The sequence below is a fragment of the Anas acuta genome, chromosome 2, assembly GCF_963932015.1.
Source record: "Anas acuta chromosome 2, bAnaAcu1.1, whole genome shotgun sequence".
NCBI lineage: Eukaryota > Metazoa > Chordata > Aves > Anseriformes > Anatidae > Anas > Anas acuta.
In genome coordinates, this window is record NC_088980.1 from 68,824,642 (window position 1) to 68,842,451 (window position 17,810).

Consider the following 17,810-nt stretch of genomic DNA (forward strand, 5'->3'; position numbering starts at 1 on the left):
AAGACAAGTGTTTCAGTGAAGAACCAGGACACTTGTCAGGATCATCTTATTCAAGATGACTAACACAGCCCTGAGCCTGTATTTTGAAATTCTCCATACCAGGACAAGATTAGCTCATTGCTTTTAGTAAGAGCACTAGCTTGGTATTTAGTAGTCTTCTATCAAGAATTACATTTTGGTATGCTGGACAAATAGGTCTGCCAATTAAAAATTGTTTTAATTTCTAACATTTATGAGAGGCAGAGATATGATACTTGCATCAGAATATCTTCAATTAAAAAGGTGATTAAAGCGTGTCTTTAACAAATTTTAATCATAGAATCATTAAGGTTGGAAAAGAGCCCCAAGATCATCTGGTCCAATCATCACCCTGCTAGCAATGCCACCCAATAAACCATGTCCCTAAGCACCACGTCCAACCTCTCCTTGAACACCCCCAAGGACAGTGTCTCCACCACTTCCCTGGCAACCCGTCCCAGTGCCTGACTGCTCTTTCTGAGCAGAAATGTCTCCTCATTGCCAACCTGAACCTCCCCTGGTGCAACTCGAGGCCATTCCCTCTGGTCCTATCACTAGTTACCTGTGAGAAGAGGCCGACCCCCAGCTCCACACACCTTCCTTTCAGGTAGCTGCAGAGAGCAATGAGGTCTCCCCTGAGCCTCCTCCTCTCCGGACTGAACCACCCCCAGCTCCCTCAGCCACCCCCCACCAACACACCACCGAACACCACATGAATTTATTAATTTTATTTATTTATTCATTCGTTTATTTATTTATTTATACATTTATTTATTTCATCCGGAGGTAACCGCCGCCTTCTCCGCACCGGGCTCCCACACACTCGTCGCTGCCGTCCCGCCGGGAGGCGCGGCTCAGCGCCCGCCGCGCGCATGCGCAGCACACCAAGTGAGGGGAGCGCCTCCTCTGCGCAGGCGCCCTCCGCAAGCCGAAGGGCACCCGCAAGCCGGAGAGCCCCCCCCGCCCCCCCCGCGCGTGCGCGGGCTGAGCCGAGCGCCCGATTGGCTCGCCGCCCTCCCGCAGCCCAATAGCGGCGACGGTTGCTGAGGGGGCGCGGCGCCCGGCCGCCCAACGTGCTCGCCGGTTGTTGGCGGCGGCGGTTGCGAGGGAAGATGGCGGCGGAGCTGGCGCTGCTGGAGGGGACGCTGGGCCTGCGGAACGGGACCAAGTACGGCGCGCAGGGGGAGCGGCAGGTGAAGGGAGCCGGCGGGGTCCCCGCGCCGCGCCAGCCCGGCCGCGGCCCTTCCCCGGGCGGCTCGGCCTCCTCCCCGCTCGCTTCGTGCCCCGCAGGCGCAGGGCCGCGCTGCCGGCCCCCAGCCGCGCCCCCTCTGCCCGCCCGTCAGCGGGCTGGCGGCTGGGAACGGGCTCGGCCTGCGGGCAGCGCGGCTGTGTGCTGCGGTGGTTAAATCCTGGGCAGGCGGTCAGCTCTTAACGTTAGAAATGCAGCTACGGCAAAGAGCTGTGGCTGTTAAATGCATCTTGAGGTAGCTGGCTGGGTGTTTTTGAGGCTCATAGGGAGCATTGCCTTGTGTGATAGATATGAAAGGCAAACGCGCGACAAATAACGTGGGGCTGGGGCAGTCACAAACGTGTGGCAGCTTGCACGTTGCTCCCTCTCTGTGATGAATCACAGAAGCATTGCTGTTCATTTATGCTTTTGTGTGTTTTTTCTTGTAAGCATTCTTTAGTTTCAAATATAATAAGCTTCCATAAACATGTAACAGTCCAGCTGGTGTTTTAATGCTTTTGCTGTAAAGTGTAAGTCTGAAGAAGTGGGTCATGAAATCTGTCCATGGTTTTTCTGACTTCAGTGGAAAAACAGAACAGTCAAGGACTTTGCATAAAAATGTAAAATAAATACTGTGCTTCAAGTTTGCATTGCATGTTAATTACATCTGAAAGTAGACAGTGTCTTGTGTGGTCATTTGATGCCATAAGTGGCTGAATGGATTTTAGGCTGCTGCAGTGAGGTTCATTTCATTTGTGACCCATAGTGGCTCTGTTTCCTTTCCCACTCAAAAAGGCTTGCAGTACTTGTTCTATTATTTCCTATATCTTCTAAAGTAATATCTTAAGACAAACTGACTTGTTTACTAGTACCCTCTTTTATACCCCAAAAGTCTGTGTGGTGTGTTCAGTCAATTCTGTACAATTTGGTTCATTGTTCTTTTTTTTTTTTTTCCCCCTCTTTGGAGCAATATTTGTGATACAGTAGCAAGGATCCAGTTCCAAAGTCAACTTGTTTTGATGTTCTCTCAAGTTTAATATGTTATGTAACTTACTATGTTGACTTCAGAAACTCTGCGTATCTAACTCACATTTATGCTTCTTTGTAAAATACAAGAGATGTCTTTTTTCAAATCTTAATCAGTGTTTATGATAACAGGTATCTTCACCTTCAGCATTTAAATTTAAACACTTTAAAAGGCATATTCTTGCATGCATTTTTGTTCTTACAATTAAATTGCATTAAAATCACTTTAACATAGTAGCGTCACTAACAAAGATGTGATTAAAACTAGAGGCGTATGATATGTTGTCCTCCCCTGCTGTGGGTGAACAAATAACTTCTGTCTTGGTATTTGGCAATAGAACAGTAAGTATGAATAAGCATTTCAGTAAATCTGGCTGCTGTGACTGAAACTGGATGCTACTGGCTTTATAACCTTCACTCAGAGATCTGAATTTGAAAAATTAGTTGAAAGTTAGTTAATAGGCCTTCTGCCAGGGTCAGAACAAACAGTACTACCTCTTGCTAAGATTAGCATAAGTGGATTATTTTGTGCAAAAGGTGCCCTGAAAAATAGGTGTCTTGTTTTGTCCACAGGTACATTAAATACGTCTCCAGTAAAAACTGAAAGTAAACCACCACGAAGAGTAAAAATACAACCCAAATATTTTCCTATTGATATTACTACCTTTAGCGTTAATATTTCTAAATTCTGGTCTGTCTTTAAAGGTCCTTTTGAATGGCTGTAAAGAAACAATAGTTAGTCACATAGAATACATTTTGAATGAGTTACAATATTATTGTTTTTCTCTTCTAGATTCCTGTTCTGCAGACGAACAATGGTCCTGGTCTGACAGGATTAATTACCATAGCTGCCCACTTGGTCAAACAGGCTAAGAAAGAACAACTGCTTGGAAGCACTGCAGAGGAAAAGGCTGTTGTTCAGCAGTGGTTGGAATACAGAGTCACTCGAGTAGATAGATGTTCTAGTAAGGAAGATACTAGAACAATTCTAAAGGTAAGCAGGACTTAATTAACTTGGCAGTGAATTTTGGAGTGGTTAGACCTTGAGGATTACAGCACTAATGTGTGCAAAAATAAGCAATTAATAAAAGTGGGAAAATGGTGAAGACTTGCCAGCTGCCTTCTGTTGATTAACAAAAAAAAAAAAAAAGAAAACATGAGGGAAGACACATTCTGAAATACATGAAACTGAACTCTTACCATATTCTGTGGCTGTAATGCTGTGAACTACTTAGAACATTCCAGATAGTGTAGAGATTATTCAATAGCTTAGTCTGTCTTTAGCCTTGTAAGATACCAGCTTCTAAATATTTCATGAAAGCCCACTTACAAACAAGTTGTGTTGCATTTAGAGATAATTCTGCACTAATTTAAGAGCTCTTCTTCCTGATTTGGTAATTATGGATGTTGTTGTGACGTTGTGATGTGTGAAATAGTAAAAAATGAAATCATAAGGTAACTCCTGCAAAACTGCACTTCACATTGAGCTTTTCTTGTAGTCTGAAGCTTCTCCCCCTGAGATAGGTGGAGGCAGAAAAAAATCTCGAGGGTCACCCCGTTATTTGACTACTCAAATTGATTTGTAAAAAGGCAGATATGGTGAACACCCGAAAGAACCATTTCTTTCACTTAGATTATCTGTGATGTATCTTGATCTCATTTTATCTATGGAATGTCTTCTGGTTAAGTGTGAGCTTGTTTGCATTGCTTCTTTTTGTGACATCATTGGTTTTATCTTATATGTGTAGATACTATCAAAACATTCATGGTCAGGGTTACTCTACAAACACCTCTCCAGAGTTCTGTCTGTCCTTTGAGACTTTTAAGAATTCGGCTGAAGTAGGCATAGACTAATCAGGATTTAAGTTCTAGTTTAGCTGTACTTTGAACAGGAGATATGACTAGATGGCCATCAGAGGCCCCTTTCAACCTTAATGTATTTTTCTCGCTAATTTGATAGAAGGCAGTTCAACTGTGTAGAACTGTTGATTGCATAGGAAGCAATTTATCTTCCTAATCTGTTTGGTGTCTTCCAAACAAATGAATTAACTTATTGCAAGGATTTGCATTTTGTCAAATAAAAATAAAAGGAAGGCCAGGGAAGAAATCCATTAAAGAGAATCACTTCAACTTTTGGTTATTCTAGTCAGTTGTTGGTCAGCTAGGTACCTGTCCTGGTGTAAACCCCTTTTTTTTTTTTTTTTTAATGTGTGGCAGATATATAATTCTAGTTGCTTTTCTTAGTTTTAGACAAACCACCTTCTGTTTAGTCTCAAACCATGAGAAGACTGCATGGGAATTACTAACTTTTATTTATCTTTTTTTGGCCATTTCATCATATAAGATGACAAATTTGCTTTTTGTTTTTATGATAAAATATCTACTCTGCATGTCCTAAGTGATGATACCTGCTATGTTGCAAGGATTTGTAGAACTGCATTTGGGTAGGAATGCCAGGCACAGAGGTGTGATGGTTTTGTGCTTCTATCTTTTCAGTGTTAGCCTTATATCTTTATATCTAAGTTGTATCTTTTTCAGTGTTAGCCTTAGGAGTGCTAGAAAAGAACTGAAATACAAATACATAAATAAATTGTTTCCAAACAAAACTTCCTTACTGAGAAAGAGATTTTTCCCTGAAGTTATATATATTTAGGCAGTCAGTATAATATATCCTAAATACCACTTTAAAATTTTCCTACAGACTTTTTTTAGCAGACACTGAACGGCCAGAGTTTATCTTTGTGCAGGACTGCTGTGGAATTGTTCCAGCATTAATAATTTCATAGCGTAGCAATTAAATTTTTTTTTAATTTGTTCTCTTGCCACCATCATTAATCAGAAAAAGAGGCAGCCTACCATTAAAGTATACTATGCCAAATGGGAGTATGAGGAGGGGGAAGAAAGGAGACGGGGGCGGGGGAGAGCACTAAAATAGGGAGGCAAGTCTGAGATTGTAGTTTTACAACGTGTCTGGAATACACAATGGCAGTCTTGGGACGGTTGCAGCCTAGAGCCACAATTTATAATAAGCTGTGCCAAAAACAGTTCAGTTGCTTCTGCTATAAACGTCAGGCTGCCTCTACTTAACCCTTAAATGAGGTGATCAGTTTCTGAAGAACATTGGATAATAGCTAGGTTAATGTCTGTTCATTTGAACGGGAAAGTTTGGTTTTTTGTTGTTGTTTGTTTTTTTTAGTTTTGTTGTTGTTGGCCTTAAGAAAATTTCTTACTGGTGTATTGACTAAAGCTGTTACCTGGCACGAAGACAATTGTCAGGTAGTCAGACCATATTAACAAGGTTTTTTTTTTATTTACTCAGCAAATCCCATATGGTTCTGAACCTGTCAGCAAAAGTATTCTCAAATTTTTGTCCACTTTTTATTTGAGTTCCTGTGCTGGAAAAAAAAAGAAACAGGATTAATGCCTCTAGACTGTCCTTTGGCATGTAGGAGTAATGTAGGAATAATAAATGTCAGTAGTGGTGATTACATAATGGCCAGTGTATTACATGAACTTTCTTTTTCACAGTGTGAGGCAGTATTTCCTTTGCTTTTGGCCAACTGAGTGATGCTTGGTTAGTGGGAAATGAAGTTACATGGAAGGCAGGGAGGTGGGTGTCTCTAAATCATTGAGTTGTTGTTCTTGATACCTTGTAGGATTTGTGCACCTCTCGGGAGGAACTGAGAACCTTTGTATTCTCATGCCACCAAAATTCTACTTGAATATTAATGAAATCCATTCAGTAGATTTGAATGTCTCTGCTTTGTTAGTTTTAGGTATTCAGATGTTGAGGGTTCTAAAATATCTTCTATCCAAAATATTACTGGGAGCTTGTACTAGATTTCACAGAAAAGCTTCCACAGAAATGGCAGAAGTGTTCTGAAGGATTATTTAACCAAGAAGTTCTGCATACTACTTGCAGTATCCCTTACAAAAATATTCCATGATTATGGCCAATTCTGCCCCAATTTCCTGTGCTGTCTGGCTCTAATCATCAAGTTCAATTGGAGACCTAAATAAAATAGCTTCAGTTATTGTTTAAAATGCTTGTTTGAAAAATTAGTGTTTTCACCACTGTTTAAGTAGGTTAATCCATTCAGTTCTCTGTCCATAGAGTTAATCCACAGTTCTTGTATGCTGTTTTTCAACCGACTTCTAAATAGAATGTCTAACCACTTCGGCAAGCTTGTACATCCAGTGTTCTTTAAACATCGTGTCTATTTTCACTCTTCCCTTTTCTAAGAGCACCAGGATATTGTTGCATGCTGACAGGCGTAAAAGATTGCACTTGATTATTTGAGCAACATTTTTTGATAGAGCTGTTTTTCCTCTGTCCTTCACATGAAGTCCAATATGATTAGTGTAATATTCCTCCAGAACAGGTTTAGTTCATATTCAGTTAAATAAGGGTCTTACATTATAATTAAAAATAAGGCTATATATGAGGTTATGCCTTTCTTGGATAGGGCTGCAGAATCTTCATCTTGGGTTTTGTATTGCCCAAGGCTTTCCTGGGCTTTCTAAGGCTCTTTGCTTTTGCATGCTGTTAGAAGGCAGTTAGAGTGGAAATGACCTTGTGAATATTGCTGACTGAAAGCACGTGGTTTTGTGTGTAAAGGAAGTGTGTGCACCAGCAGTGCATTCTTAGGGACAGAATATCCAGAACACAATTAGGGGATGATGAGATGCATCGTAAGCTATGGAGGTGTTGTAAGAATAGACTTATCTGAGCTACAGTGATGGGTAGTGTCTTAACAGATGAGTTAGATGAATTAGATGATGAAAAAAAGAAAACAGATGAATTAGATTGCAGACAGTTGTACTACATACCTATATTATCCAACTCTGGGGGGGTAGCCAGCAGTGTCCTGTTGATGGGATGTGTTGAGCTTTTGCTGTAGATAAGGGCTATACATCACATATCTATTCATAAAACAAGCAAATTGAAATTCTTCATTTAGTACATAAGTAACAACACCTTGTTTTTCTCCCCTATTCCCCTACCCCAAAATGGAATTTGAATTGCTGCAGTCGTTCAGTGCATATTATTACAGCAAACTGCAGTTATGCCTTAAGGACTGTCAGTTATTTAATACAAAATTGTATGTATGTAATCAGTCTAAGTAGTGACGTTAAGTACACGAAAGACAGTGATAAAAGTAACAGCTAACAAATCTGAATATTCAGGATATCCTAGAATTCGAATATAGATACAGTATTGGATTCAACTTTTCAGTTATCTCTCCATGACAGAAAGACTGTTCCAGTTTAATAGTGTGGTCAGTTAAGAAAACTTAATTTCCAGGAATTTTACCGTAGTTGGCTATTAGCTAATAATATAACAGTGTATGAGAAGTATGAGCCGTGAAGCAAGACCTACTACGTGTTCTAATGCACATGGAAAAAAAATAGTGTGATGTTTTTGAATTAGATTGACTTTTGTAGTATGAAATTAGAGTATCTTCCTATTCTTCCCTTATGGGAGTAATGTATATATGCAAAAACAGAATTGCAAATTAATGCTCATTTATCCAAGACTCCATCACGTTTGTCAAACTCCATTTGTTTGGTTAACTGACTTGATAAAATTTGGTGAGCTATAATAAATAATTGTTCAAACTGTAATAGCTTACTTTGCCTTAAGACTTGAATTTGTTCTATAGTGATAAATATTTTGAGGCTGCAAATATACTGTGCAGGTATTGTGATGGTGTTAACCCATCCTGAACTATGAGCTATGCAAACCAATAGTTCTGTGTACAAATTAGCCTAACTCTTGAAGATACATAAAACTAAGAATCAACATGCTGTAACTTTGGCCAAAATTCTGGATTTTAACAGTGAAATAACTGCATCAACTTACACGGTCATAGTTAACAGGGTGTTTATAAAGTAAAAAGCTTAATTGTATAGCCAAGAATATGATATAAGGTCATGGCAGAGGAGCAAAATTTCAGCAGCATTACTTTTCACAATAAAGTGTTATTTCCAATGAATCCAAGTAAAATGCTAGTTAGAGAACTTGTGTCAGAAGGGGTTTATGATTTTTTCCTAGTATATTGACTTACAGATTTTCTTTTGTGAAAGTTTCTTCTTATCAATGTATTTGCCTTTGTGTTCCATAAATAAAATCCCCCAGAACTGTAATTATGTGTTTAAAGTAATTTGAGACCTAACTAATATAAAGAAAGCAGCAAGCAAGTGTAAAGGAAAGAGCTGCGTAGCCAGGGGCAGATGACCTTAGAGTCTTAAATGTGCAGGTGTTAATATTTTTCCCTGATTTGCTCTAATAAAAGAAAACCAAAGCAGACATTAGGATGTTTCAGTCTTAGAGAAGAATGGGAGTCCTGTCATGGAGTTATTGTCAAAGAAAACTGTAAGGTGGCATAAAGGAGGCAAACTTGCCACATTGAAATGCAAGGTCAGAGTTTTATTTTTTTACATATTAACTGTAGAATACGTCTATCTATTTGAGGCAGTAGAATTATAGAACCACAGAAATTGCAGTACACTGTAGTCTAAATTATTTTTTAATTGTTCATTAATGAATAAACCCCTTTTCCTTGCCCTACTTTTTTTTTTTTTTTTTTTTGAAAAATAAAGAGTTCTATTAAAATGTGCTGTAATTGAGACTGTTATTTTAGGGACATTTTGAAAAACATCATGTTTAAGCTGTTTACCAGTTTCCAGAAGGGAATAAAGGGCCTAAGGAAACTGACAGGAGTACTCTGAGAAGAAACTTACTTTAAGCTTGTTCGTTTTTCTTGGGTATTTGGTGGTGGTTTTGTGGTTTTTTTTGTTTGTTTTTTGTTTTTTTCCAAACCAATAGAGGTATATTATCTGGGAATTTCTACCTTCAAGGAAAAGCTAGGATACTTTTTCCTACGCTTCAGGAAAGAATATCATAAAACTAGAGCTTGCTTATGCTGTAGTTTACCCTTAGGGTTAAAGCAAATTTTGCTTGCTGTTACATTTTCCTCTTTAGAGGAAAGTAGGGGGCACAAAGGTGTTTGACTTATACGAGGAGCAGGTAAGGTGTGGAGGAAAGGAAGCAACACCTATCCATAAGCAATACCTCTGTTCTCAGGCATGATACAGTTGACCAGCAGTGAGTGAGTCTCTCTGCCTTCTGTTTTCCTGCAGAGAACAACTACATATGAAAAGTCTTCAGTAATACAGACTTGAAATACTTACTCATTGAACCCAAATGGAAGTCTTCTACCACCCATCCTTATACCATCTGACACGGAGTTGTTGAGAGAGATGATCTTAGAGTGCTGAAACAGTGCTCCTTCATATGATCTCGCGTAGTGACTGAGTTGACTGTATCAGTCATTAAGATTTGCTAGCAATGATTTCAACATTAATAAATGCAGGTGTCAAATGGTACCAGTTGATGCATATCAAATTTCAGGCATGAGTTAAGCATGTTTATCTCCTATGCCATTATCCCTTTGTGTTTCTATTGCTTCTTACACATTTGCAGTTTGAGAACTTCTTGAGACACTGATGCTTTTATGACTCATATGCACTAGTCAACTTGAAGTAACTTGAAGCCAGGAAAAGACAGTATTTCTGTGGGGTCAGCTACATATGTAAAACAAATAATATTTGTATTTACAAAAACTTGAGTGGATGTCAGTAAATAGGGGAATGATGGGAAATTGTGGGACAGCAACAAACTGTCTTGCATTTTGTTTAGAGACAAACACTTAAATTTTGTTGAAATCTTGCTGTCAAGGAATAATGACTGAAGTTATTATCTTGATGCTTTTAGAAACTTCTTTTAGTGTTTTTCTCCTTTACTGAGTTTAGCTAAATTAAAGGTGGCACTTATTTAAATACCTGGTCTCCAGAGGAAGGTCTCAATTATTTTTAACAATTGCCTTAATGTTTTGTCTTACGAAGTCGGTATTACAGCAGTGTAATGACTTTTTCCTTTTTAGGATCTTAACACACACCTCGAAGATAAAGTCTACCTTGCAGGAAACAGTTTTACTTTAGCAGATATTTTGATGTACTATGGATTGCATCACGTCATGGTAAGTGCTATTTGCATTACTTTTATACATAGAGCTACTATAATTGTTTATTTATCTCAAGTGCATTTTATTGCTGTAGAATTTAAACTACTGTATCAATGACAATTGCAGGACAAAAAAAAAGTGAGATTTCTTACAAGGAACTTTGTAAATAACTTACCTGTAAGTGTATGTTTTACCTTCTTAATGTTTAGCTATGAATCTGTGAAAATAAGTGTATTATCTGTAGTACTCAGGGTACTTCAGTTGCCTGTATGGACAGTAACATAAGGATTATACCTGTCCCTATGTTTCTAGAGCTTACCTGTTCAAGTTTGAAACGTGACTGCTTACAGCACTACAGGGGGAGATGGTTAAATGAAACTCAAAGAATGTGTTAGAACTGGAAATGCTAAAATTGTTAGAACAGAAGTGCTACTATAAAAGTTGCCCATAAATAAAGTTCCTGAAGCATAAATGCATATAAGTGTCAGCTATAATGACATGTCATTCTTGTTTCAAGGTTTAGTGATAAGGCTTGATAACATACAGAATGTCAAAATAACATGTGAAGGCTGGTGCTTAAGGGGAAAAAAAGGTTGTACTGAATAGAAATGATGTTGAGATTCTTCATACGTAGCTCAGGGTTTACTGCAGAGTGCTTATAGATCACCACACGTCAATTTTGAACCCCAAGAGGTAATTTGAAAATGAAGCAATAGCAGTTATTTGTATTTGGGTGGCTGGAACATGGTTGTGAAAGAGCATTCATTCTTTGGAGTGAGTATTTCTAAACAAACCAAACCAAATTGTCTGCTGGAATCTTGGGGGAGGATAAAATCACTGAGTTTGCCATCAGAAAATGGCAGGGAAAAAAGAAGAAAAAAATGCCTCTGATTAAATGCCTGCATCTGATCTGTGAATTCAGTCAGCTGGTTGAACTGTTAGTGTATAAAATTAAAAACAGAGTACTAGAAGAGTACAAGAGGACTTGTGCTTCAAAAGGGAATGTGAAGAGGAGGGGCAAGAGATCAGGTAATGAAGTATTACTAAGAATGAGAGAGATTTTGTGTATCTCTTGACTGTTGAGGAATAAATGTTCAAATAAGATAGTGCAAGCAGAGGAAAAGAAAGCTTCATTTCAGGTTTTTGAAAACATTAAAATCACTTTATAACTAAATATGTTGAGACGTTATATTTAAATCATGTTTTCCTTGTAAGGGATAAATGTGTTGACTGGAATGTCAAATGAGTTACCTTTCACTCATCATATGAAAACATACATATAAACATTTTTTTCAATATGGCTATGTACTGTGAGACAATAGAAGTTCAAATGAGACTTTTTTTTTTAAATTAAGCAGGGGGAACTCAAGCATATTTTATATTTAGTTTGCTCTAGAGTAGACCACCTAATCAAGAAGAAAAGATACAAGTTGTTGCTTTGGGAAATAGAACAGATGGTAAAAACAAATGACTTAGTGCTCCTGGGTGCCTGCAACCATCTAGACATTACTTGGGACAAGTTTATAGTACAACATCTGTTTCTGAAATGCTTGATTTTGGCAGAAGATAATTTTCTGACTCAGAAAGGTATAAAGGGCAAATAATGGAGTTGCTATACTAAACAGAAGACAGTCTAGAAACTGCTAGTTAAGAATTACATATTTATAAGGTTTCAGAAATTGTTAGTGTTGGTATTTAATTATAGAGGTAAGATCTTGAACTGGGATTTTTTTTTTTTTCCTCCAGTAATGAGAACAGAGTACTTTGAGTTGCTTCTCTGCCCCAAGCATTAGGCAGGAGGGAAAGCTGCTCTATCCTCTAATGTGATGCAGTCCAGAAAAGCAGTTTGTCATATCCACCACTGTTTCAGCTAAGCCTGAAAAATGTGCAAAATGTCAGTACAGTTTTCTTCCTATAACCATTTAAGAGTAAAAGTAGAGAGGATGGGAGAAGGGGATCCACAGTTGCTATCTAGAAAATGAATCTGAAAATAGTACTGATAATGGCCTTTAGGATTAATGTATGCTTTTGATGGTCTAACAACTACATACTAATGCAGACATCATTAATAGAATACTGTAAATACTAGTGATGTACCATGATTGTCCTGAATGAGCCAAGTATTGCTAAAACTTTACAGACCTTCTGGTGAACTTGAAAAGTTTTTTTTGAGATTACATGCTCTTACTGCTTGCTGCTTCACCTTTGGTTTCACCTTCCTTCATTGGTGTTAATGAGAATATATGATAAACTTTGTATTCCTCCCCACCTCTACTTTGCACGCACACACTATTATACATGTGGAATTCTGGAACCTGATTCTTCACTGTTCAATAGTCAAACTGTAATTCAGATAGACCAACAGTAACTTTTAATTTTACAGTTGAATGCTTTTCATTTGTTCTTCCTTTCTCTTATAGTTATCTTAGTAAGCATAATAGTGATAAATATTTAAAAATCCATACTGTGTCAAAAGAATTAGTATTTTAATAAGTGAGGGTATTCAGAGGTAGCATTTGAGGTTTTATGCCAGGGTTGTAGGAAAAATTTTCAGTCTCTTAATTAGAAATACACATTTATAATGATGAGGCAGTAACTAAATTACGTACATAGTTCTGCCTCACAGTGTAGATCACAAACATCCCAAATATGTAATGTTTGATGCTGGCTGTCTAAATGGGCTTTTTCAAGTTGGTGTGACTTATGCTGTCATATGTAATTCTGGGTCTCCGTGCGTCTAGTATAAATATTGTTGTCTTTTTATATTTTGATTGCTTAAATACATATGTAAATGGTTTTGATGAACAATGAAGTTCTGCTAGGTTAAAGCATGGATTGCAGAGAAAACATGAATTTGGAAGCGTTGCTTGAGGATAACTCAGGCAATCAGTAAGCATTAAATTCCTTTGTGGTAAGGAAACTGTTTTCATATCAGAACTAATATTTTTTTAATTTTCCCTATATTCTTATTTACAAATAGAACTAATGAAGTGATATTTGAAAATAATTAAGAGAAATAATCAATACAAAGGTTGATCTGACTTTATACTTCGTAAATCTTAGCAGAACTGTAGTAGTAGTCTGAAGTCTATATGTTTGAGTTTAAAATTTCTTTAATAAGCACTGGAAAATAACTTACAGGTGAAGTGTATATCTACAAATAGAAATCTCAGTCTAAATTTTATATTTTTTTGATATGTAAAAGCTAAATTAGAAAGTGAAATGATACCTGTTCTTTTCTTGATGCTGAAGAGCTTTAGATATACACAGGTATTTTTTAGACTTCCCATGTACATGTAGGGTATAGGCATGGGAATTTATGCCTGCATTCCCAGTGCTACTGAAAGCAAATATAATTAAAGCTTGTGTATTTATAGCCCTTCTAGAAACTCTTCTGGTTGCACTGTGTGATGACCACCTTCGTTATCTTTCCTGAGCTGTGTGGTGGAGAGTTAAGACTCTTTTTCATAATTAAAAAAAAAAAAAATCAAATTGAGTGTCTGCTTCTTTGCTATTGAAATAATTGCTTTAATGGCAAATAATTATTTTATCAGTAGAATAGCAGCCTTCCTTAACTTGGGGGAATTGTCTAATTTAATGAGGAAGAATAGAAAATACCCATCTAACAAAATGTTGTAAAAATGCCATGGAAGTGATCTCTAAACAATTAACCTAAGAGTTATGTTCTGAGTAAAAAGTAGAGCATGCCACAGAGTGCTTTTTAATATATTTCACTGATAGAGCACATTATGTAAATAAGCAAAAATATCTTGCCTGTTCTGCCTGGAGTACAAAGAAGGGTTTTATTATTAGAGTATTGTCTATTTTGCCCTTCAGATGTTTTTCCACTATGCTAACAGAATGGAGAAGGACTTATTTTCCAAACCTTATTTTTGATTTACTTCAGAGAAATTTATTTTTGAGACTGTAAATTGTAATTTAATTGTAATTAAAATTAACTGTAATTGTAATTTTAAAAGATTAAATTGAGAATTATCAATATAAAATTACAGGGAGAGGAAACTGTATCTGCTGCAAAATCTGAAGTTCAGTTCAGGATTCAGTTCAAGCACTTACCCAGTAAAGATGTTGGGGAAAAAGGGTATTATAATTCTGTCAGTGTACAATAATCACTGAAGTTAGTCACAGTATTTTTAGTACCTGCTTATACTTTACTGAAAATGAGGAAGAGTATTAATCATAGATAGCCGTTAGGGTGTATGTTGTTCTTTACATACTGTGGTATGAAGCTGTAGAGCCACTTACAAGCATCAACTTCAAACTGCCATTAACTATAACAAACTACATGTGATCAAAAGCATCTTCCTGTAAATGGTGCTGCATGTTTTTTCTGTCTTGTATTAGTGCCCGAAGAACCTCGGGCGGTTTATGAAGTATCTTAATTAAAAAAAAAAAAAAGTGTTACGTTTTAATAGCTTCCACTTCCTTTTGATTGTAATGCCTCAAAATTCTGGAGTTTCTCTTATTACTATTTTTTTTTTCCACTTGAGTAATGCAGGTTAGCCATGTTAAGTTTAGACCTCTGCGAAAATGTCTGCTTTAATTGATTTGGCTGCACACTTTGATCGAACTATATACAGCTGTAGGAACAGTGTGTTGCTGCTGGCATGAGATGTAGAAGGATGCAACAGCTTTTCTCATACTGCCTGAACTGGGGTACATAACAATTTAAAACTGCAGGTGTTTTGTGGAAGTGTGTGCAGGAGTATGCTTATGTTCTGCAAGTGTGTTCTGTAGGAAGAAGATCAGCTGAAATATCCCCCACTTCTTATTTTTTGCTGCAGTTACTGTGCTCTTTGCTGTTAATACAGCTTTACTCTCATAGAGAACAGAAAATTACATGACATTGACTTAGAATTCTTTCCTGTCATTCTTCAAAACTCTTTCTTTTTGTTTCTCTAGCCAGTTCAGCGTAGTATATATCCTTACGGTGTGTTTTTTTGTTTAGATTTTCTTTTAACTCTACATGTTTAAAGCTTTCTAATTCTAAGCCAATTGCTGGCCTGTGTGAGAGAATAGGAAGGGGAAACAGTGGATGTTATAGTCAACTCTTAAAATCCAAAAGGCTGGCTTGTCACGTGGTAAAGTTCGCCATGAGGCTTAGTTTTGAACACCGTCTTTTCGTTCCTACAGCTGAGTTAAATGAACTCATATAGTTTTTCTTGTAATTTAAAGTCTATTCGAACATACTTGTTTCCAGCTGTCCTGTGCCCATGATGAAATTGGCAATGAACCTGCATTATCCATGAAATCTGGTGCTTGTAGAACAAGGCACAAGGAGTATGCTATCTGTTTAGCTATTGAGGAGGGGATTAACCTTGTTTAGTTGTAGAGGTCTAAGCATGAAAAAAGGAGGTGTGTCTAGCTAAGATTTGTCTGCTAAGACTATCCTCTACAGGTGCGCCCCCTTGTTTACTGCAGGTGTTGTCAAAGTGAATCAGTGAAGCTTGATGGCTGACTGAAGAGAGATGAGGCCTACACTGCATAGGTTAAATATTAGGGAGATGAGATAGAGTAGTTCACATGAAGATGATGTTTTTTTTCTTGATAGTTTTAGTAGTTTGTTTTGAGGCTTCCCCTATTTCTAATTAGTTTTTGTTGTAGGTTAACATGAGGAAGCGGGTTATTGTATCAATTTAGACATTAACTTGGTTCCAGAGGAATGAAGACCTAAAACTGGTTATCAGGGAGAGGTAATAAAGGTGATACAGAATGGAGGTAGTTCTACTGCTGGCTTGAAAGAGACTGAAGTTATAAAAAGACTTCATTGAAAATATTTAAGGGTCTTGCTGACTTTAATGTAGAAGACTCTGAAAGGTATAGCTAACATGTAATTATAGATGACTCTATCTGATCTAGTCCTTTGGTAAAAGTAGAGGTAGAATGGAGCTCTTGCGGTATGTACATAACAGTTGGAAGCTTCTCCCTGGGTGCTTTTGTGGCTAGGTAACTGTTGTGTGACTATTGATCAAAATGGAAAACAGTTTTACTAAGCAGTCTGAAACAGCCTGAAAAAATGTATTCTTGCATTTTTAATATACGTTACACTTTGCCTGTGAAGCAAGACTTGCTGCTGGATTAGAGGAGTGTGTAAGACTTGTGCGTGATGAGGAACTCTTCACTGTATCTTGACACTATATGCTAACCATGAGTAGATAAGTGTTAAAGCATGCTAACAATTGTTCCTCCCATCCCCAAGTATAATATACAAATGTATATTCCACCCTCCAGATCTGTTCATTTGAATACATGAAAAATGCATATATAATTTAGATTGTGAAATTCAGGTATTAACGATATTCTGTTGCTCTGTAAGAACTCTGTGAGTTGAAATTGGCTGTAAAACTATACACTTCTAATTTGCCTTCCCACATATTATGATACTAATAATGCAACCTTGTGTTCTTCACCATGCAGGTGGACCTCACAGTGCAAGAAAAGGAGAAATACCTTAATGTGTCTCGCTGGTTCAACCACATTCAACATTATCCAGGTGTCCGACAACAGCTGTCTAATGTCGTCTTTATCAAGAACAGATTATATACTAATGCTCATTAAGGAAAATCTTAATGTCATGTTGGAATGATGTTGGGAGTCTAGAGGTTATATCCAAAACCACTAACTTGAAAATACTGGTTTATAACCTTCTATATATGAACCAAAACTGGCAATGCCTCAAGTAATACTTGCATTGAGTCACTATTGCTTGTTCAACAATTTGAACTGGTTCCAGAATTGTATCATGTATCTGATTAAATGGAACAATGGCAGAAAGATGGAAATTGAGTTTCAATTCACTATTTTTTAAAAAAGAAATGTTTTTTCAATTAAACATTCAACTGTAATTGCATGGCCTTTAAAGGAGCAAATTACTTATTTTCCTTTGATTTTTCACTCCTATTTATTGAATTTATGCATATGTCCCCCTTTTCCATTTTATTTTCCGTGAATGTTTACACTAGTTTTGTAAAAGTTAAGAGCTATATTATGTGCCAAGGATGTGAAAAAGGGAACATGCAAATGTTACAAAGTATTTAAGTGACTGAATAAATTATTTTGAAACTGTAGTCGTAATTTGGCTGTGAAACTTTTTAGTTTATTAAAAAAAAAAAAAAAGGCACGTAAAATCTTATTTGACTTTTTACTTCATTTTATGATGTTATGGACCTCTGTTTAGACCCTAGAAGCATTTTATTTCAAAGATTCTGCATGTCTTGCTTCTTATGCTATTTCCATGTAAGTAAAATTACAAGATCCTAAAAAGAAAGAGGTGGGGGAAAAACATGCAAGGTAATGAGTGGTGAATTCAATTTGCGGAAGTTTATTATAAAACCAAGGACGCTATTGCTGAATCAAACACTTCACAGGTCACTTCACCCTAGAACCATGGTCTTTTTTTTTTGTAATGCATTTCAAAATGGTAACAATGCTCTAGGATGTGTATTTGGGTTGGGTAACTACATTTTCCAAAAATCAGTTAACATTTCCTT

At 37.2% G+C, this 17,810-nt stretch overlaps 1 protein-coding gene across 1 annotated transcript; it reads left to right on the forward strand.

Moving 5' to 3' along the window:
• The first annotated feature begins 1,051 nt into the window (after window positions 1-1,051).
• On the forward strand, window positions 1,052-17,387 carry EEF1E1 (eukaryotic translation elongation factor 1 epsilon 1). Its single transcript, XM_068670774.1, has 4 exons — window positions 1,052-1,211; window positions 3,066-3,266; window positions 10,219-10,314; window positions 16,738-17,387. Exons 1-4 carry the CDS (start codon window positions 1,131-1,133, stop codon window positions 16,876-16,878), a joined length of 519 nt encoding a protein of 172 aa, XP_068526875.1. The 5' UTR covers window positions 1,052-1,130; the 3' UTR covers window positions 16,879-17,387.
• The last annotated feature ends 423 nt before the right edge of the window (window positions 17,388-17,810 follow it).

What these genes read in the sequence shown, in the direction of transcription:
- EEF1E1 (XM_068670774.1), top strand. Translation starts at nt 1,131, where the DNA reads ATGGCGGCGGAGCTGGCGCTGCTGGAGGGGACGCTGGGCCTGCGGAAC. An exon ending in ATACTAGAACAATTCTAAAG is followed by an intron (nt 3,267 to 10,218) that starts GTAAGCAGGACT and finishes TTTCCTTTTTAG; the next exon opens with GATCTTAACACACACCTCGA. An exon ending in ATGGATTGCATCACGTCATG is followed by an intron (nt 10,315 to 16,737) that starts GTAAGTGCTATT and finishes TTCACCATGCAG; the next exon opens with GTGGACCTCACAGTGCAAGA.